At 37.4% G+C, this 21,851-nt stretch overlaps 1 protein-coding gene across 3 annotated transcripts in view; it reads right to left on the minus strand.

Moving 5' to 3' along the window:
• PAN3 (poly(A) specific ribonuclease subunit PAN3) overlaps positions 1-21,851 on the minus strand; it is an 85,383-nt gene that overhangs the window by 41,743 nt on the left and 21,789 nt on the right. For all 3 annotated transcript variants that reach the window (XM_086621252.1, XM_086621246.1, XM_086621238.1), the window contains 4 exons: positions 19,867-19,933; positions 18,132-18,202; positions 15,844-15,906; positions 6,671-6,832 (listed from right to left, as the gene is read on the minus strand). In XM_086621252.1, coding sequence (XP_086477378.1) covers positions 6,671-6,832; positions 15,844-15,906; positions 18,132-18,202; positions 19,867-19,933 — 363 coding nt within the window. The remainder of the gene's footprint in view (positions 1-6,670; positions 6,833-15,843; positions 15,907-18,131; positions 18,203-19,866; positions 19,934-21,851) is intronic.

Here is a 21,851-nt window from a genome sequence, read left to right on the forward strand (position 1 = left end):
TACATATAAAATTATTTCAAAAAACATTAACAAGTTTTCAACAAACAGCATTAACAGTAACAATTACAGATGTGTCAGCTATGTTAAATTTTTCCAGCAATCCACCTAAAGTAGAATCATAGAATGGTTAGGGTTGGAAGGGACCTTAAATATCATCTAGTTCCAACCCCCCTGCCATGGGCAGAGAAATCCTCCACTACACCAGGTTGCCCAAAGCCTCATCCAACCTGGCCTTCAACACTTCCAGGGATGGGGCATCCACAACTTCTCTGGGCAACCTGTTCCACTGCCTCACCACCCTCTGAGTGAAAAATTTCTTCCTTAGATCTGATCTAATCTAAATCCACGCTCTTTCTGTTTAAATCCATTGCCCCTTATCCTGTCACTACATGCCCTTGTAAAAAGTCCCTCTCCAGCTTTCCTGTAGGCCCCCTTTAGGTACTGGAAGGCTGCTATAAGATCACCCCAGAGCCTTCTCTTCTCCAGGCTGAACAGCGCCAACTCTCTCAGCCTGTCTTCATAGCAGAGGTGCTCCAGCCCTCTCATCATCTTCATGGCCCTCCTCTGGACTTGTTCCAGTAGCTCCATGTCTTTCTTATGTTGGGGACTCCAGAGCTGAATGCAGTATCCTAGGTGGGGTCTCACGAGAGCTGAGTAGAGGGGCAGAATCACTTCCCTCGACCTGCTGGCCACGCTTCTTTTGACACAGCCCAGGATACGATTTGCTTTCTGGGCTGGCAGCGCACATTGCTGGCTCATGTTGAGCTTCTCATCCACCAGCACTCCCAAGTCCTTTTCCTCAGGGCTGCTCTCAATCCATTCTCCGTCCAGCCTGGACTTGTGCATGGGATTGCCCCAACCCACGTGCAGGACCTTGCACTTGGCCTTGTTGAACTTCATGAGGTTCTCACAGGCCCATCTCTCCAGCCTGTCACGGTCCCTCTGGATGGCATCCCTTCCCTCCAGCGTGTCCACAACACCACACAACTTGGTGTCATCTGCAAACTTGCTGAGGGTGCACTCGATCCCACTGTCCATGTCTCCAACAAAGATGTTAAATAGCACTGGTCCCAGTACTGTCCCCTGAGGAACACCACTCGTCACAGGCCTCCACGTGGACATTGAACCGTTGACCACAACTCTGAGTGCAACCATCCAGCCAATTCCTTATCCGCCGAGTGGTCCATCCATCAAAACCATGTCTTTCCAATTTAGAGACAAGGATGTGGTGTGGGACAGTATCAAATGCTTTGGATAAGTCCAGGTAGATGATGTCAGTTGCTCTTCCCCTATCCATCAATGCTGTAACCTCATCATAGAAGGCCACCAAATCAGTCAGGCAGGATTTGCCCTTAGTGAAGCCATGTTGGCTGTCACCAATCACCTCCTTATAACTTTCAATTAATGCATTTGCTAAAGTTACCACCATTCCCTTTCCTCTCAACCTAGCCAGTTTAAATCTCAGCTCCCTTCTTCCAGTATATTCACAAAAACACTGTCAAACTAAACCAGGGAAGCAACTTCCCTAGGTATTATCTGAATTAATACCTGCATCATGCACTCTTACCAGAATGACTCCACAAAGAAATTTCACTAACACATCCTATTTTCAGATTCTTTACGTCCACGCTCTCTCAAAGAGAGAAGAGCCTCTCTTCAGTCAGCTTTGTAAAGAAACTTCCAAAGAAAGACCACAAAATTGAGTCCATCTAGTTCCATATACAAAACTAATTTCATACAATCATAGAATGGTTTGGGTTGGAAGGTACCTCAAAGATCATCTAGTTCCAATGCCCCTGCCATGGGCAGGGAGGGACACCTTCCACTACACCAGGTTCCTCAAAGCCTCATCCAACCTGGCCTTGAACACTTCCAGGGATGGGGCAGCCACAGCTTCTCTGGGCAACCTGTGCCAGTGCCTCACCAACCTGAATGTAAAAATTTCCTTACATCTAACCTAAATCTGCCCTCTTTCAGTTTAAAGCCATTGCCCCTTGTCCTATCACTACATGCCCTTGTCAAAAGCTCCTCTCCAGCTTTCTTGTAGGCCCCCTCTCTCTACTTCTGTACATCAGTGAACGCAAAATGTTATAAAACACAAATACAGTCCAAACGAAGGCTGAATTTAGTCATGATGCAATTAGTAAGGATGGAACTGCAAGAGAAGTAAAACGGGGAGAGGACTATAAAACAACTGATTTGTGTCACCATTCAGCATAGAGTTTATCTGTCTGGTGGTTTTTACACTTTTAAAGATAGAAAAGGAAATATAATTAAAATATAGTGCGGAGGGGAAGAAACAAATGTTTCATGGGTACCACCAAAAAAAAAAATTCAAGGCTCCTTGAAGAAAGGTGCAGATGAAAGTAAAGAGCAAGCCAAGAATCTCAGCTGAAGACCATGGCTGGGAGGACCACACAGTAGCATGCAGCATAACTGTATGTTGAGGAGTTGCACATATCGATAGATTTCCATGGTCCAGAAGGAAGACGAAAATTCCCATTTCATCAACTAACGATTTCAATATATATGCTTTTTACGCTACGCTCCTCAGTGATAAACTCCTCAGGCCCCACGGCTGCATTCATTAATGAATGAATCCTCAAAGCGCCACGGAGTACCGAAGTATGCTGTAACACAGGGATGTGCAAGTTATGGAGCCTTTGGAAGGCCATGCAGGGATCCCACAGGAGTACTGGAAACCACCTTTCTCTCTTTCTCTCATTTCCAGTTCAGCATCTCACAACACAGAGCTGCACGACAGCAGCACAGTCACCACCTCTGTTTCGGTGGCTGTAACACCTCTCTGTTAGATCAGTCCCAGTCCCACAATTCTACCAAAGCCCCAAGCCAACTACCTAAAGCAAAAAGTAGGCCAATTTCATTTTATTTCAGAAGAACGTGCTAATGTACTTACCATGCTAGGAACTGGAAACAGGCCTTTTTGTTCTCTTTTCATGTTTTCTTTCACCTTCAAATTCATGCTGATCTGTTCTGACATCCCAAATTGCATAATCCTGTAATGGTTACAGAAAACCACCACTAAACTACACCCATGCTATAAGCAGGGCAGTCTTCTACCAGTCTACTTTTGGCACAGATTTCAGAATCTCTCTTAGGAATCAAAAAACATGCAAAAGTGTTGCTTCTTTTTTATGTGTGGATATTTATTGGTTAGTTTTTGAGGTTTCTTTGTTGTTGTTTTATAACGGACAGATGTGCCATACAAGGAGCTTCACTTCATGTAGAGAGCATTGCTGCAATCCCTCAGTTTCCAGGAGGACTCCTTGTTAACTATGACACCAGGGAAGGACACATTCTGGAATGTCAGAGCAGCCCAGCAAATACTGGAGAGCACTAAGGGCTTCAAAGCAAGTCTCTTTCCCTCCTACTATTGAATTTGTACAACGTGCTTCCTTATTGCAATTACTCTGACAAGTTGTCACATCATCCATAAAATAAGCTCAAACAAATTTCAATTCGTGAACATTATTAGCCATATTACTCTACTACTCTTTCAGAAGAGTTAGACACAATTTCATTAAAACTGGGTAAAATTTGTTGCTAGACTTTTTTTTTTTTTACACAGAACACAGACTCAGGCAAATAAAACTACTAGCAAAGTTTTCTTACATTGTAGCAAGTAGACCTCACTTAAAAAGCAAACTTTCAAAGACTCAGAATTTTTCCACATTTCTTTAACAAAATACTTCAAAGTACTGTAAAAACTATGAAGTTTTAGAAGTCCATCTTCTTGATGTGAAATATTTGAAAAAATTCATTTCTATGAATTTGCTTTGTTCAAGAAACAACAAAAAATATGTTATTCATGTGCTTAAGAACAAATCTGCATAACAAAAAAATATATCTATTCCTACTATTCTAAGCAGAATTGACATTTGCTATTTTAGTACGTATCACGCGGTGGTGTAGTAGTTCAGGATATTTCCTAACATAGGGTAGGACATATTGCTGAAGAACAAACTTGGATTTGTTTGTTTGTTTGGGGTTGTTTTGGTTTTTTTTTAAAGCACAACCCAAAACACAATTCACTCTCTGGACTTCACTTTTAAACATACAAGTGTAACACAGTATTCAAAGTAAATAGATCTGGATTACACACTCAGCAATGCATGAGAAACAGTTCTACTGTTTTACAAAGCATGTTGTAAACTACCTTGTTTTTAAGACAGGCTCTTTTTGGACAAAAATATCTAAACATTGCACCATAAAATAGCGTAGTCCCACCTCCGAAACCATACATTTGGAAGAGTGGACATTCAAATAGACACGAATTTCAACACCCGCCCAGTACTGCAGGTCCTCAGCAAGTTTGAGACGTAATTCTGCTTTCTCTTCTTCAAATATACATGAAAAAAGACACCCTCAAACAGATGTGCCTCCATCATAATTTAGCCTTTCTACTTACTGCTTAGCAGTCAGCATCAGCCAAAATTTAGTTTGTAAAACCTATACTTACACCTACAAAAATCTCTAGACAGCCTTTATTTCAAACACTGAAGGGCAATGCTATCTGTGGATTATATACATACTGAAGTAGAAAAAACAACATCAATCTGAAACCTCAGCATGAAACTACCCGTTTTAAGTAGTTTCACATACCAAACTTCTCCAGTCATTTTTTTGGGGGCTTTTACAATTAAAATTTCCAATTTTTAGCAGTTTGTACTTTTTTTTAGCTCTAACTTAGAAAATATTCACACTCAAATACATATAGATTTATAAAGATCAGAATGAAAACATCAAGATAAAGTTTGGTTTCTCATCTATGTAGAACTTCATATATCCTCATAATCTCCTCTGCATCCTGTTTTTACACCTTCCCCCATTCACTCTTGCCAGACTCCACTGTTCTCTGCAATCCTTACCACTACTTCTCTTATTTCCCATGGCTAGAACATCCTTCTGCTCTTATTTCCACCAGATATGCATATACATGCTTTTCTAAAGTCTCATGTCTCCATGGGAAGCTATGTAATTGCATCACATAATACAAAAATCTTATGCTGTACACAGTTTAAATCAATTATGTAGCTGGGAATCTGGCACAATAAAGGAGGTTGGAATTGCACCCTTCAAAAGCCATGTGTTCTGAAGCCAAACCCAAGCTACTGTCGCTAACCTTGAGGGGACCTCGAGCTTCTCATTGCCACACTTTCAACATAGCTTTGGAGGGCATAGGTACTGAAAAGACAATTGCTCCTGGCCCGAAGCTCCAAGTCTCAGACTACTAGCTCTCCAGCCTCCAGAAATATTAAGTTTTTCTGCTCTACTCTCGGTGAAGTAGGTCAATGACAAACCTTGCTGCAACACAGAACAGCAGAGGAAACAATGGAGGACACAAATACAAGCAGGGCTTTTCCTGCCCTTTAACATCCATGCAAAATTTGAAGACCAATTTTCTGTTTCTCTCTTCTCAAACCAACTGCCTACAATGAGGGTTTGCACTTCCATTAGATACACATGGTAAATTCAATCCATCAGCCTTCTCTCCCTTGAGAAAATTAGTGCTTCACTGGCTCCAACCACTCCTCTGCAGCCTTACCTGCTCCTTTTACCAATGTTTCCTTCATGTTTCATCTTTACGGCCCCAGCAGCTTTGCTGCTTCTCCCGCAGCAAACTGGCCAAGACAGACTTAAGCCCAAACGCCCTTACGCAATGTAGCATCAGTTTCCCTGCATCACACTGCCCACCACTCCCAATCTCAATAATGCAAAGACGTCCAAACATCAAGTAGTGCAACCCTAGTAATGGCACAGGAAGGTTTGTTACAAGCTTCGCATTGGCCCTTACATGGAAGAACTTTAGTGAACCGAAAGAAACTCTTCAGGTGCCACAAATTCTAGTTGTATGTCTATTGTCAATTTACCCGTTTCACTCAGAAGACATCAAAAAGAACATAACCTTCACAGAAAGACTGAAGTAATGATTGCTGAAGAATCAAAAGCACCACAGAAGTGGAAAACAATAATAGTAGCAGTGTTGTAGTTTTGACCACTATAATAAGACCAGGTTTACACAGAAATTAAGGGGCATAAAGCAGATTCCTCCCAGACTAAAATTATCCTTCATTATCATCCCAACGATAACCTGCCACTTCTGCATGACAGATGCTCAAATCCAGCTGTACCTGTCCCCTCTTAAGGAGCTGAAGAAAATTCAGAAATAAAGAAACAATGAAGCTTAACACACAAGTTGAGAAATATGAACTATCTCAACATAAAAATTAAGAATTTACACTTTCTGATCATAGTGGTTAAATGTTACAATTCTGTACCAAGGGAATTTAAGTGCATTAAGTATCAACCATTTTAATGAAGATCACTAATTTTACCAGCAGAAGTTTTCCCCATATGAAAACGAAAAGGTTGTGTTTGTTTGCTTTTAAAATACATTTAATTTAATGATTACTTTTGCTCCTCCTCCACAGATTATAACATAATCAAGCAGAGTACATAGCACAGCAGTGGGTGAAGAGAATAAAACATCTCTGACTCACTTTCCTGGAAGGCTACTATACCTACTTTGTGAAATAAATATTTGATCCAATCTCAATCCATATTTGGAGTAACTGCTTCTAACATTTTTCAAAATTTAAAATAAAGCATCCAAAATACTGAAAAAGTGACTAGTAAAAAATAATTTTACCTGTAAATTGTTTTCTGTGACTCTGTTCCACCAAACCATATTGATGGGTACTCCTGTTTTACACCTGTCAGCCAGACAGCCAATAGGGTTCTTTGATTTTCTTGCTTTTGATCCCACCGGAACTATCCTCTCATCCAGCATCCCCAGTCGACACTTCCTGGGCTACAAAAAAGAAGGAGAGAAACCAGGCCACTCCTAACAACCCTCATCTAAAGCTACACTAAAATAGGTATTACACCGTGATATGATTTCTGGATTGGTGGAATAGGTAACAATTTGCAAGTAAAATTTATCTGAGACTATTTCCTTTCAATCCTGACTGGTTCAAAATAAACAAACCTTAAAAAATGAAAACAAATGTCAAGGACTACTAATTATTTGTAAGCAAAACTTTCCATCACAAGTCAGCCACTGAAATACGAGTATAAACTGGGGAATTCTGCACAAATAATTAAAAAATAACAACAACTTAGTATTTCTCAAATAGATACCTTCAATCACATCATAATACTGAACTCTAACACTTCCCTTGTGATTTCTGTCAAACAAGAAATTAACATTGGCTTTTGTATGCTTCTTTTTAAGTTCTAATTTGCCAAGACTCATCTCCTGAAGAACTCTTTTTAAAAATCAGATAGAACTGCATAGCCAATTGCAGCAGAACTCACTGAGAAAAACATTTCTGCTCAAGTTAACATTCAAAGGACTAGCTTCCCCTGCTGTCTTAAGTGAAGACAGACAAGAATTATCATGGTAAATGCATTGGAAATGGACTTAAACTTGAGATAATAACACATGCCAGAAGAAGTGACCATGCAGGAGGTACTTGTTCCTTGATAGAAGTGACATCTATTACATCAGAAATTAACTATAGAAATGAAGCTATCTATAAAGCATAATATGACCATTAAATTAAAAAAAAAACCCACACACTGGGGAAAAAAATAACCACCAAAAGAAATATTTCGTCATTTATGCACATATTTAGACCTCGATCTTTCATAACAATTATACCAACAATTGGACCAAATTGCAGGGGTTGGTCTGTTTTTCTTTTGCTGTGTGTTTTTTTTTTAATGTGAAAATGTGACTATCATCTGGACATAGAGCACTTATTAATCAAAACTTAACTTACCTTTATTCAGATATTTACTTCATCTGGTATCTTAGAAACCTTAGCAATGTATACCTAGATATGCATTTTAAAAATTGTCCCTCAGAAAACAAGCTGAAAATCTAATTAGAGAAGATTCCTCACTCAAACAATTTGTAAAACACAGGGCAAAACTAGCATAAGATGGCTGCAAAAACCAAAACCTAAACAGATTCCCCTGTCTACTTCCCTGAAAAATTTTAGGCTGAAAGCTTTGGAAAGAATTAAAACTGAGAATAGTCACTAGTAGTTCATTTGCCTAAACAAAAAAAAAAACACACCACCAAAAAAACCTACAAGAATATCAACATTGATTATGAACCACAAAGGCAATATACTCCATGAAGATCGAGTTAACCAACTCTAATAACAGTAAACAAGACTGAATTTTGCTGTACCAAATAGAAATTAGGTAAACTGTGTGATAGGTAGGCACAAAGTCCTCCTATAGTTCAAATGCAAATTTGATCACATTAAATCTAAATATTGGTTATTTATTGGGAGAATCACTCAACTATTGGGAAACTTACCATTTTAGTAATCCAGAAAGACTACTAATGAACTGCAAAGCTGTAAGGTCTGAAAAGCCAGACATACAAACAGTGCTGGACTTTAGGGCAGGGTTTGAATGCAGTATGTGTTTTTCTTAGTCTGGCTATTGGAAATAATTGCATAATGAAGAGTAACAGTTTCCTTGGCAGTTTCCCCATCTCTCTCCATGTTTTTCCAAGTACGGGGCACAGTCTGCCTCAGACTACTAGACTACCCAGTGTCCAAACACACTCCTATTCATAAAGGGTTTTTTTTTAATCCTCCATAACAAAAGGTGAGCTATAAATATTTTGAAAAGGAGAACCAAGACAAAAGAGGAACTGAGCCAGTGTGGAGAGAGCCTATTTCAGTTGCAATTGGATTCAGATTCCAGGCAGTAAACTGTATTTTAGACTTTTTGAAGGGCCATACAGTGGGGCAGGAGAGAAAAATAATAGTCAATTCTATGCCATAAAGCAACACAGAGACAATATGAGTTCATACACCAGTAGTTCTTACCCTACTGGTACGAAAAAATTTGACTAAAAAGTGGGTAAGACTAAATTAAAATTTTACTTTCATTACCTATTATAAAACATCACCAGGAGATTACTAGGCCAGCAAGTCATTGCTCAGTTAGACAGTAGAAGATGGGCAATACAATATTAGCATTTGAAAATAAATTTCAGCCTATTTGGATCAAAATAACTCTAAATTACACGTGTTTTCAACAAGCAAAATGGCACCTGATTCAGAAATCTAATCTCAGTTTACAGGAGACCAGAAAACACAGAAAAAAAAAGCCTCTGCCAAGAAGAGAGATTCAGTAGAAAGGGAAGATCAAATAGATTGAGCAGTTTGAATAAGCACATCAACTTTGCTACATCCCTGCCCTCTATGCAGAGCAGCAAATAAAGCAGAGACAGAATAGCACATCTTGAAACAAGCAAGAACTCAGGATTCACTGATCATTTCTGAACTGAACTAATATATCTGCCTAAAACAGAGGCATGACAACCTGGAGAAACAAACCTGATTTCCTGGCATGAGGACAATTTCTCCTGGATGATTACAAAAGTAATTGCATTTTCGCCCTCAAAGTCTTTCTATGAGGTAAAAAAACCTGTTCAGCCACACAGATGAAAGGATAATTCAACATACTGAACTTTTTTTTGAGGGGGCAGAAGGTGGCTACGACATTTAAATAATTCATAATCCTTTAGCAAGTATTTCTCAAACTAGGTTGCAACTCCCAACATGGTTTCAAGTTCCGAATGAGTTGGGAAAGGTCAAAAAAAAAAATCACAATTGTTTTTAAAAGGAAAAATAAAGTTAAACTACAATAATTAAAATGAAATCTAAGAAAAAGAAAAAAGCAACAAAACCAAATTATTACAAAGCTACTGGAAGAGTTCAGTTCCTCCAGGGCAAAGAAGTGAGAAGCTGTAGTAATTACTAGCTGCAAATGTTTACACTAGGCAGGGAACAGCTAACTACCTTTAATTGCTAGCAACAGCTTGGCTCCCCAGGGTGAGAAGGGTAAGCATTTTCAACCGTAGCTAATAATTACAACCCTTGCCCTGTAGAACCAAACTGCCAGCAATTAATGATAAGCAGCTATTGGTCGGCATGATTAGAGGGAAGGTGTTGCGTTACAAAAGATAAACCCCCAAAGTCTCAAGACAGAAACATTACACTTGAACAAAAGAAATCCACTCTGAAAAAAAGGTCCTTCCTAGTAGCATCTTCACATCTGAACGCTACCACAGATGAGTAACTTAATTAGCCTACGCTAGAAAATATTCCTCAAGTCAGATTAATTGTTTGCTTCCCATTCATTCGACAAGAAGTTTGGGAACATGTTTAGCAAGTCTATTTTCTTCCTGCAATTTGCAGTTAACAGCGTCTTCGCCCCTAGTTCATCCTCCTGTTTCATGGACAGTGGGCAATTATAGAATCATAGAATGGTTTGGGTTGGAAGGGACCTTAAAGATCATCTAGTTCCAACCCCCCTGCCATGGGCAGGGACACCTTCCACTAGATCAGGTTGCTCAAAGCCTCATTCAACCTGGCCTTGAACATCCACAATGCCACACTTTTCCAATTCAGGGTTGGACATACCACTGGTGTAAGACGTTCTGAGGCTATCCTAGAGGAATAAATCTTAATAAGAAAAGGTTTATAAGGATTCAAACTGTAAAGACTCCTCCTGCCTAATAATCTTCATGTAACATTTAAGTCTGGTTAAGCTGGTAAATCAAACTACACAATTCCTAAGTCTTCTACTGAAGACCTGCAGTTGGAAGCTTTCAGAGTCACTCGTGTTCCAAATTACATTTCTGTCCCTCAGAAAGCACTTACCTCTAGTGGGCTTTGATTTTTAGATTTAGAAGACATTTTCTGTACCAAAAATTGCATAATTAAGTTTGGCATACAAACACATGAACAGGCAGTTGTGTTTTAAAGTACTGTGAATAGTCTGAGCTACAGTAATGCTGTCTATGTGCATATACTACTGAAGGTAAATACAAGTGATCTTAAGCCTTCCCCATCTCAGGCTAAATTAAGCAGCATTACTTTAAATTACCATAGCTAAAAGGTATCATAGTAGCATTAGCTAGGGCTCATCTGTTGTACAGCGAGTTTACTGTATTTGCACGTACAAACAGATAAAAATAAATATTATACTGTCAGACAGGAAAGATCAGGTATACCATATCATATTTTCCTTGTACTACCTAAAATAAAGCAATATATGCAATTCTAAGTTTCAACTTTGACTTGTTTTGTAAGACTTCTGGTTTTTAACAGAAGTTAATGGTAAAGAGACCATTAGAAAAAGAGGTTAAACACTCAGCTAGGATGCTAGCTTACTAAGAACTAGCTTTTGTTGTATTATGTCTAGAAAACTAAAAGCTAACTACAAGCTATTGGTATCATCACTGCTATTTTCATTCAACGGCCATAACTGATTAGCTGGAATAAGACAGTACCGGAAACACCCAGCTATGGATATGAACTTTAATATGTTACTGAGGAAGAGCACAACAGTCCAGGCAGAATCTCTATACAGGCACAATCAGCTAAGAAGCATCTCAATTGTGAATACAACCGCGTAACTGGATTTAGTAGTAAGTTCTACGAGGTGTTACACCTGAACATTAGGTATAGTCACCAGGAGTATCTTAACAGATTTGCAAGCTGGTAATATGAAAAAGAGAAGTTGTCTTGTTGTTACTTTTTAAGCTTTGTGGCCAACAGAGCCACAAACCCCTTCATGCGGTTTGGGTTTGTTGCTGACCAGGAAACTCTCTCCTCTTCCTCTTTCACTAGTAGAGAGGCAGACAATACTTGTTTTCTGTATCTCAACTTCTGAAGTTGAGATATAGAATTAAATTTTTCTGTCTTTAATATCCACAAAAAATTAAATAGAAGCCTCATCAACAGGTTAAAAAATAATTGTGTGGTTGGTTGGTGTTTGTTGTTGGACGTTGGTGTTTTTTTCTTTTTTATGGAAAAGAGAAAGAGTATGCTAACATTAAAGTTTATAACATTATACATTGAGATTACACGCACTTACAGACTAGCCACACTTCCCTCTGGAACTCTTTTTTTAAAATTGTTCATGAAAATCTGGGTTTTATGGGGATAAAACCTTTACTAGTTAAAAAGTATCACACGGAGACAAACAAAAAAGATTCTTCTACCCAAAGAAAACTAAAATGTGCACTTTGGCATGGAAATAGGTCTTATTCCAGAGCAACATATTTGATCACTGCCAAAAAAAGTTCTTGGTTCAATCACATTTTAGAATGAAAGCTGCAACAGATCAGACATTATGTCACACATTTTAAATCATAGCTAAGGAAAACTTTCCAGGTGAACATATTAAAAAGTGTATTTCATAAATATATATGCTGAAGACACAAAAATCTTGAAGAGTTTACAAAGGAGCTAAGGAAAATTTACATATATTTAAGTCAAATCTTTTCTCACTAATTCTGCAGCCTAGCTAGATCAGATGAGGTATGAATTACCTCAACAGTTAAAACCTGGCACAGATGTAGTTATACTGACAAAGCTCTTGAATAAGAAGCTAATACCACCTGCTGAATTGAAATAAGCTGGCAGAAAAGCAGGCTCTTCCCACCATCATTAGAGCAGGTAGTTCTAACTATGTAGTGAATATTTGCTAGAGTACCACCACCTCAAGACATACTTTCAAAACTCCATTGCTAAAGGAGCATAGTGAGCAAACTACAGGTTTTTTTAATGTTTAAAGGTTTCTTTTCTAAGTTTTTTAAGAAGTTTTTTTATTACTTATAAAAATAGTGGAAGAATTAAAAACGTAGGTAAAAGACAACTAAAGACTGATGCAACTTTTACTCTCATCTTCACTAAGTGTATGATTTCTCAAAAAATGGTATATTTTCTAGCTGCTTTAATTATTTGTATAGCGTCTTCAACAAATGTGCACATGTTTAAGAAAAATCTTTCAATTATTTTACTGCAAATCACTCTTAAAAGACTACATATAGCTTGGCATAGAAAAAAAAAAAATCAAACAAAGCTTGCAAATACAAGCAAAAGCATCTGGCACATTGAAGTTACATTTGTAGTTAACTGCTTCAGCTTGTAAGCTGCACCTGACAGACTAGGTGGCTAACTGAAAAGTTATGCTTTAAAAATGGAGAGTGAGGGTAGCATTTAAAGTTTCAGATGTCTGTAGGTCATAACATATATCTGACCTGCTTAGATACAGAACCAAAACAAGCAAAGGTCCTTTTAATACAATTCTATAGTAAGTGCAGTGCTATGTAGTCATCGTTCTGCTCTTTTCCTTCAAATACACAATAGGATGAGGCAACCAAAATATGACAACTCCTCATCAGTGTAAAAATGTTACAGTTCTAAAAGGCAGTGCTTTAATAATTTGATTTCTTACATAACACAATGATCACTAATGCATACACAAAAATGAACACTAATAATATATTCTCTCATGTCACACTCTAAAATGAAAAATATCATACTATGTAGTAACTATCAAGACAGCAAGAGCACACAACCAAGGAACAATTCCAATAACTATTCCAAAGAAAAACATGAAACAGGTTAGATGATATCATACCCTTAACGGACATTTTAGACTGATGTAAACATTATACTACCTGCAAACATTTATTAGTTTTCTCTAGAAGCATAGTCTGGCTTTCTATATTTCTGCAACAATTTTTTTTTTTTTTTGCATCACTTATAAACTCTAATGTTTTAGTATTGCAGTAGGGGTGTGTAATCCCAGAAGGAAAATTTCAGGTACAAAATATAAATCTAGCCCAAATCCATTACAAAGTCTGTGTAGCTATAACTCTGCAGTTTACAACACAGTGACACGACATGGCATTTGCTAATGACCCCTCAACTTCTCAGAACATGATTCATGCTTTTGAACTGGTGTTCAGGAGGCTATGAAACACAAAACAACTGTCTAAGCACGTTTTCATTAAAGGTAAATACAGCAAGACCAAACATGGCACACACAGCTTTTCAATGAACATCACTGAACAATACAAAGATCAGGTATCAGAGGTGTCAAGACAGAGATGGAGTCAGGAAACTGGAGAGAAATATGGCTTCCTGACAGGTAACAAGAACTAGATGGAGGACAAGACACTCAAAAATCAACCAGCAATAGTTTAGGTCTTGAGATGTTGGTTTCCACAGGACCTGAAGTTAGCTTTACTGTTTTAACATGAGGAGAAACTCTCCTTGTACTCATTAAAAATCTTGCATTTATGCAGACTAGGCTTACAGGCAGTCTTTTGTTTCAAAATTATCTTTTCTGCGTGTTTACTACTGCTGATCAAAGTAGCCTGCTGTCCAATCTCACTTGCTGTAGATCTCCATCGAGAACACTAAGCAGCAGCAGCACCCTGTTCTGGATGAACTTCAGTCCAAATAATCACTCCTATACTTTCCATTCTAATCTAGTTAGAGTCTTTTGGTCCTGGCTTTTAGTCACCTAAAACCAATGGAAGGAGGTCTAAATAAAAAAAAATTTCTTCAAAATACATAAAAATTAGCATTACAAATGGTACTGAAAGTTTTTCACTACAGCAGTGGGTTCACTCCTTGCAGCCTGTGGACTAACAGTCGTTCTCACCTTCATGGCCCTCCTCTAGGTGTGACTGAACAATTGAAAAAATGAAATGGAAATAAAGCAATGTTAGGAACTTTTCAGAAGAGTTCAGTTTTCATGAGGATTGAAGGTATGAAAAAATAAAGTAAAATGTAAATGCAATGCTTTTCACTATCCTTTAAGGCTGACCAGTGACGAGTAAGGAAACCCTTTAGCCTGGATTGGTGGCAACAGTCTCAGAACAAATTTAAACAAAACTTTCACCATAGATTTTCTCTTTAGTGCATTAAGCTGTCGTTCCCTTGGCAACTGATTCTGATCAGTTATGTTGCACATGTTTTTATGAACTGTTTACCAGAACCACCAAAATGAATGCAAGGAGTTTCCCAGACAGATCACTGCAGGGTTTAGAGAGGAGCATTCTTCTAGATAATGGCTAAAATAAACTTAGGAAAAACACTCAAGAAGTTCAAGATCAGAATGCCACCCTATTTTTAACAAGCATAACACGTATTTGAAGAAAAATTAAAATAAATGTGACATCATTACTCTCAGAAAAGGAGGTTAGTCTATTACTAACTCTAGCTTTTGTTCCATGCTTTACAAATCCTAGTTGTGCATTGTAGATTAATACTTACCTGAAAATCTCTTATAGGAAATTCACTTTAAGGTTTCTTGTCTTACTGCATGTGGAGTTACAACAACCAGACAGAAAATCCAGGTGGTTTTACAGTTGACAGAACCTCCACCAAGGCTCCATCTACAGAAATACTTAGCTCCTTTGATTTCATTTTAAGTATCCTATAAAAATGTCTTTAAATAGTAATCTTAGCTTTCCTGAAATCTAAAATTGAAATGCAGTTTAATAATTTCTAAATAGAGAAAATAACCTCGCGAATGTTCATAAAAATTCAAGCACTATGTTTTTTTATTTAAAACGTAGAATGTCTTTAAACATCAAAATAATCATAAGCGACTTGAATAGACCAGTCACATGAACTAGTTTCAAAAAAGCTATCTAATTAAAAGGCAAGGATACTCGGAATTACGATCAAGTCTTATCTTCAATATTTTATTGACATCTAATATTTACATCCATATGGCTTGCCCATTCTTAAAGGGCTGCCAGGATAACATGATTAGCAATATTCAGAGACAATAAAGATTAACAAACTTAACTTCCTTGCTTAACACAGCTACGTATTACATGCTTTCACAGAAACTATTCACGGTTTTACACAACACAAACATGCAGTTTTCACATAGTTGCAAATAACTTAATAGTTCTAAATATTTAAAATATCACAATTCTAATTTGTAAAGGAAAGCGATTGCTCTTTATTCACTTACCAAGACTGTGTTATATCTGTCCTCCAAGTCAGAGATAAACGAAGGAAATGCTGGTTTTGCCAGCTAGTTCAGAACAAACAAAACCTTAGCCCTGGGATCTTAGCATGAAAATGGAAAGGTTTTTTTTCAAATAGTAGATGTTGTAAACTTCTACGTTTGAGCTAGTCACCAAGGCTCGCTTTAGAGTCAATGAACAGAAGCACGCACTTCTAGAAGGCTATCTTGCATTACAGCAGGCGTCAAGCGCTGGCCTGATAAATCACTTTGCTCAAGCTTTAAATAACCGCAGATACTGGGGCGGGGGCAATCACACAAGTTTTTAAATACTCGGCCCTCAAGCATTTAGTGCTTTTGAGGAAATCACTTCATAAAATTTGAATACTGTACTCAAAAAAAAAAACAACTAAAAACATTAAGAATACATCCATGGCCAGTTGCAATGTGTTGTCTGGTACTAAGACAGTCAAAAGTGTGATTAATTTATCACAACTTCAGCCATCAATTTTTATCCACTCAAAGCAGTCACTGACATCTAGTCTTTTCCGAAATACTTTTCCCAATGTGAGCTGAATGTTCCTTTAAGCCGCTCATCTCTCTGCTGACTATAGAGGGAGCCTGGATGCCTAGATTTTAGACAGCTCAAGTAATGTTAGATGAAAACTTCCCCATTACTAACATTATTTAACAACCTTTTATACAAATATACATAACAAAATAGCAGTCCTAATAAACAATGAATTTAATATCAACATGCAACGTAAAACACAAACTTCTTTCAATTAATGCCAGTCTGAAACATTATTGGAAAAAATCCAAGTCAATCAGTTTCACAGATAAATCTTTCTCTTGATACTGTTTTAGCAGCAAGTGGCTTAATTTGCTGACTTTTTTCCTGAGGAAAAAAAGGGATCAAGTCAGAAAAGACTCTACATCAGTATTTAAGCTTTGAGTTATCTGAGCTTTACACTCAAACATTAATGTTTCTCACCGCTTTCCACTGTTTTAATTAACTTTGAAGTATTTCTTTAATATTAGAGGCAGTGGTCCATCTTGTAATACTTCTGTATGACAGTGCACTTGTTTTTGTATATGTCATTTATACGCATAAGCACACACTCACACTTGCGTGCATATATATATAGTGCTTGCAGACTGAGTTAAAAATGAATATACGCTTATTTTCATTCTTACTATCCTCAGTAAGTAGATAAATAATAAGTTTACAGTTTTTTACATCCAACTTCCAGTGCACTATACTGGCATTAAGGAAAAGGGCAATTCGGAGATTCCACGTAGTTTGGATACATCGTAATATTAGGAAGTTAACATTCTACAACAGCATTTCACTTCAGGGAACGTTAGTCTGATGGGCTAACTATGGTAATTATCCTTAAGCCAAATATTCACCTGCAGGAATGATACAGAGCTCCTAACTGAATACACATAAATAAATGAAGCTCTATGAAAAGTCACAAGTGTGCTGATGTAGCACACTTTCAAGACAACGCATTACCCACTACAGGAAAGTTAAGGATCATGTGGCTAATAAGAAGAATAGTAAAACATGAAAGTCATCAGTAAAAGTAAAATCTGCTAACTAGTTGGGACAAGATGTCTTTTTTAATAAGCCACAGTTCACAAAAATGAGAAGGAGCTCTGTGTAACCAGACTTTTGTCTTCTATTCCAGCCACTGCATTTGTAAGTGTGTAACATGAAAACAACACAACCCGCGTTGGCACAGGTCAAAGGTGTCTGAAGGCTTTCCAGCCTTCAGCAAATTAAAGATTTCTCAATACAGATTAGAGGGGGAAAAAAATGTCAAACTCTAGCTTCCCAATAATATTATAGAGTGTCTTTCAAACTAAATCCATTTCCAACTCTAAGAATTACTTTCACACCATGTATAAATAAATGGGGGAATGATTCTTAACGTATTCAGAACTTGTTGCCATGAAGGCTTACAGGTGGTCTGTCTATGCCTCAGTACAATAAAAATAATTTGTCTTCAAATTCAATGGGTTATGTCCTCATTTTCATATTCAAAGCACTCTTATAAACTTCAGTTTACAAGTGCTTGGACTATTTCTTAATCGCAGCAGCAGTCTGATCTGGTGTAGCAAAACCAAAGTAGTAACATGTTATTTGTATCAGCAGTGACATAAAGCAAATCCAGTAACATTAGAATAATCACCCTTATTTCACCTAGCATTTCAAGTTATTCCAGATCTTCTTCCCTGTCAACTCGTACACAAACATGCTACTTAAGATTTAGTTGCTGCCTGCCTACCTTCCTCCTTTGAGACACACTGAGGGCAGCAAAGTCATTAAACAAGGATGAATTTGGTGAAGTTAGTGGATCTGTAAAAAGAATGTAAAACAACATGTTATATACCTCTAATATTAAAAATAAATTTTACATTTTTTAACATTTCTGGATGGAAAAAATCCTTTTGACCATTTTAGCAAGTTTAGCAACCACATAGCTAAAAACCACAGCATTTATTAATTCTGTGTAACTGCTCAACTGAAACAGAGCTCATTAGCAGAAATTAGTAAGTTTCATTGCTGCTGACATTATTTAACATCTATCTAACATCTCAAAGCCTTCCTTTACAGTTACCTGAAACTAGTAACCTTTTATATTCTATTAGCAGCTTTTTACTGCTTTTTTCTTCATTCCTATGCATCGCTTCCAGAGTTGAAGCACCAAAACTGAATAACAATCACAGATGCAACTTGAAACTCCAAACTGCATGAGCAGAGCTGTCAAATCAGCAGATGACTGCTAGCTGTAAACACTGGTGTTCTGATGAAACACTTTCTTCCACATTAATCAATACTACTTAAAGGGATAATTCTGCAAGGGAACCACAGCTTAGGGAGACAGGGAAGAAAAGGACCTGAGACACAACAGAATTTAAACTGCTTTCCAAAAGTCAGCCTAGTTTGTCTCCTTCACATGCATCACCATCACTACTTGGCCTGTCACAGTCAAACTCTGACTGCATTTAAAACTGGAGACCTCCGCTGCCTTGAACAGCTAATTGTTCAGTGGGACACAAGAAGCAGAATTAATCACAAAACCTACTGGAAGTGAACCAGAAGGGAAAAAAAAAAAATTCCAACTTTCAAGCAAGTTATTTTATAGTAGTTACTACCATGCTTAAAAAATTATAACCCTAGTAAGTAGACCACCTGCAGGGTCAGACATGCAAATGGATTTCTAGAACATCATTTACACAGCAATTTTCAGAGGATAAATATATTTTAAACGTATGTCCTTGCCATAAGGGAGTAGCATCCTCTTCTTTAAAGAAGTTAGTTTGACAGCTCTAGCTGAAATAATCTGCAGTGCCTGTTACAATTTGGAAAGCAATTCTGAAAAGTGCATTATAGAAGTTCAATACACCCTTCCACAGCAATTCAGCAAGTGTGTTGGCCTGCACTATGGAGACATTTTGTTTGGTCGAAAGCCATGTTCCCGATAGCAGGGAAAAAAACCACAAGATGTAAAGTACTGCTTATAGGACAAAACTTAATATATCTATTAAAAATCATCAGTTATGGGATACATTTCACAAAAACCATACAGCCTAAATTGAAGAATAAAAACCTCTACATTCATTCCACACACAATATCGTACTTGAAAAGTACAATAAAAAGGGATACTACTGTGCAGCAACATAAATGCTTATTTAAACTATCAGTACTTTACAGTGGATATCCAAACTAGCATTTCACTTGAAGCAAAAAGACCGATAATGATTTTTTTTGTTGTTGGTTGTTTTTTAGTTTTCCCCACTGAAGCAAAGAGAAGGCTGAAAATTAATGAGTTCAGTAGAACTTCAGTTTTGAATTACAAGTCATCACATAATACACTACTGTTAAAAAAATAAAGTTCTACTGCATCTCAAATCAAACCAGAGGAGAAAAAACAACTCCCCTAAGTCTCAGTTTTACTAAAGTGGATCTCTTAAATTTTCAAACACACTTTTATGCATATTACTTTAAAATTACTTACCATGGCCTGCGTACTGCTTGGCACTGTCATTGAGAAGGCTAGGGGAGCTGCTGCTATTTGTCATCCTCTGCAAAAATAAAAGACAAAACTGTACGTGTAATATAAAGTTGTAAAATACTAAGTGAGAGCACTGGGGATGACATTTAGAAAGTCTGAAGAAGGCACTATGAAACCTGTGCTCGTTCCCCACTTAGTAAATACTCTAAGCAGACAGTGGTTTGCAGTTGTCAAGAATGTTTAGTAAAATAAAGCATTTTGCAGGAGAACAATGCAAACCAAAAACAACTGTATACTAAACGAAACACTATCTTCATTAATTTCTTTTAACTTGGGAGGGTCTACCAAACCTACAGTTCTCCTGTACATCGTCAAAATGTTAGATAAGCCAATTACTTATCTCCTTTAAACATTCTTTCACACTGTACTCCTGAAACAACTCCTCCCTTTATTACACACTATCATCACAACATTTCTCCAATGAAAAATACTCAAATTAGTATAGCATTTAATAGATGCTTTTTAAAAACAAAAGAACCTTTTGAGACCTTTCAACAAAATCATGCAATTCTTGTAAGCCAGCAGGACATCTGAAACCACCTGCTTCTCCTACATTCCTCTAGAGAGGAATTGCACTAGCAATAAATGGGACTAAGTAAGGCAGTGCTGCTCTAAGAGCTACCACTGCTTTGATACAGAAGTTTAAAAGTCTCTCTTCTTACTCCTGCTTGTTATTTTCTTTGACCATTTTCTTTCTCTCTCTCCCAACAGGAAGAAAAAGTGAGAGAAGAAAAGGAAGGCAAGGTCAGGAAGCGTTCTCCATCACTAAGTGAGACTATCAGTAATTTGTTAAAATATTCCTGGGCATGTTTTTGGCCCACATCAACCGGGATTCTCGCAGCCAATTTCCAGGCACTATTCAGCAGTGAAAAGATTTGAGATCCCTTCAAACAGACAGTTTGCATGCAGCCTCTGCTTTACTGAGTGAGCGTACACCAGCACAAACAGGCCATTTTGTGCCAGCTGGCTCTAAGCATGAAGGAAAGTTTCCAAGCATGTTTAATTTAGTAGTCTAGACAGACTAAGACTCAAAACTGGTCACTGGAGTTGCTCTTTATGCTTACATTTTTCCACGGCCAATCTCAATGTTGGTGGCAGAGGGCAAGAAGCTTACTGCATTATACTTCAATGACACTTTATCTAATACTTGACCAGAAAGATCAATATCCTGGAGTAAATTTGATAAGAACAGAGGAGAACCAACAGAAGCTGGAGTGTTATCCAATATGGTAGAACTGTAAATCTACTGCAATTCAAGTGTCTCAACATTTGCAGTTTTCACGCTACCACTGACTTCATCAGAAGCTGCAGCTTTCAACGTTTGTATCTAAAAGAACAAATAGATTGCATAAAGTGGATTTCATGTGGAAAGTAAGTTGTAAAAAAAAAAAAATAGCCTGCACTACTAGAAAAGTAACTTGAAAAAAGTTTTGGTAAAATTCAGGTCCTTCAGCAAGTCTTTTCAAATATTACCCTCTCAACGACATGCTCAATCCCTCAACGCTTTATTCCCCATGTATTATTTCCATTAGCTGTGCTCCATTGCTACAGCAAGCTTTCTACAACCATTCAGGATTCTCTGACACAATTCTTCACTCAGTACCAGTACATAGTACTATACGAAGCAGACTTACAGCACATGCAGATCTCCTAAGACAGTATGTTTAATATATATGTACACATGTAAATACTATGTAAGCCTTCAGCTTTTACAAGACTTAAATGAAGGAAGTTGTTTGCTATATGCTCTTTCCCTATTTGCCACTTGTCTCATGTTCCTAAATACATGGAACTGACACAATTATCACTGACCTTTTAGTGACAGTTACAACAATTAAATCTTTACTCAAGAGCAATGCCTCCAGTGAAATAAAGTTTACTTATTTCTACAAAACAATGTAACACTTTGGGAGACCCACACTAAGTCA

This window comes from Tauraco erythrolophus, chromosome 1, assembly GCF_009769465.1.
Source record: "Tauraco erythrolophus isolate bTauEry1 chromosome 1, bTauEry1.pri, whole genome shotgun sequence".
Taxonomy (NCBI): Eukaryota; Metazoa; Chordata; class Aves; order Musophagiformes; family Musophagidae; genus Tauraco; species Tauraco erythrolophus.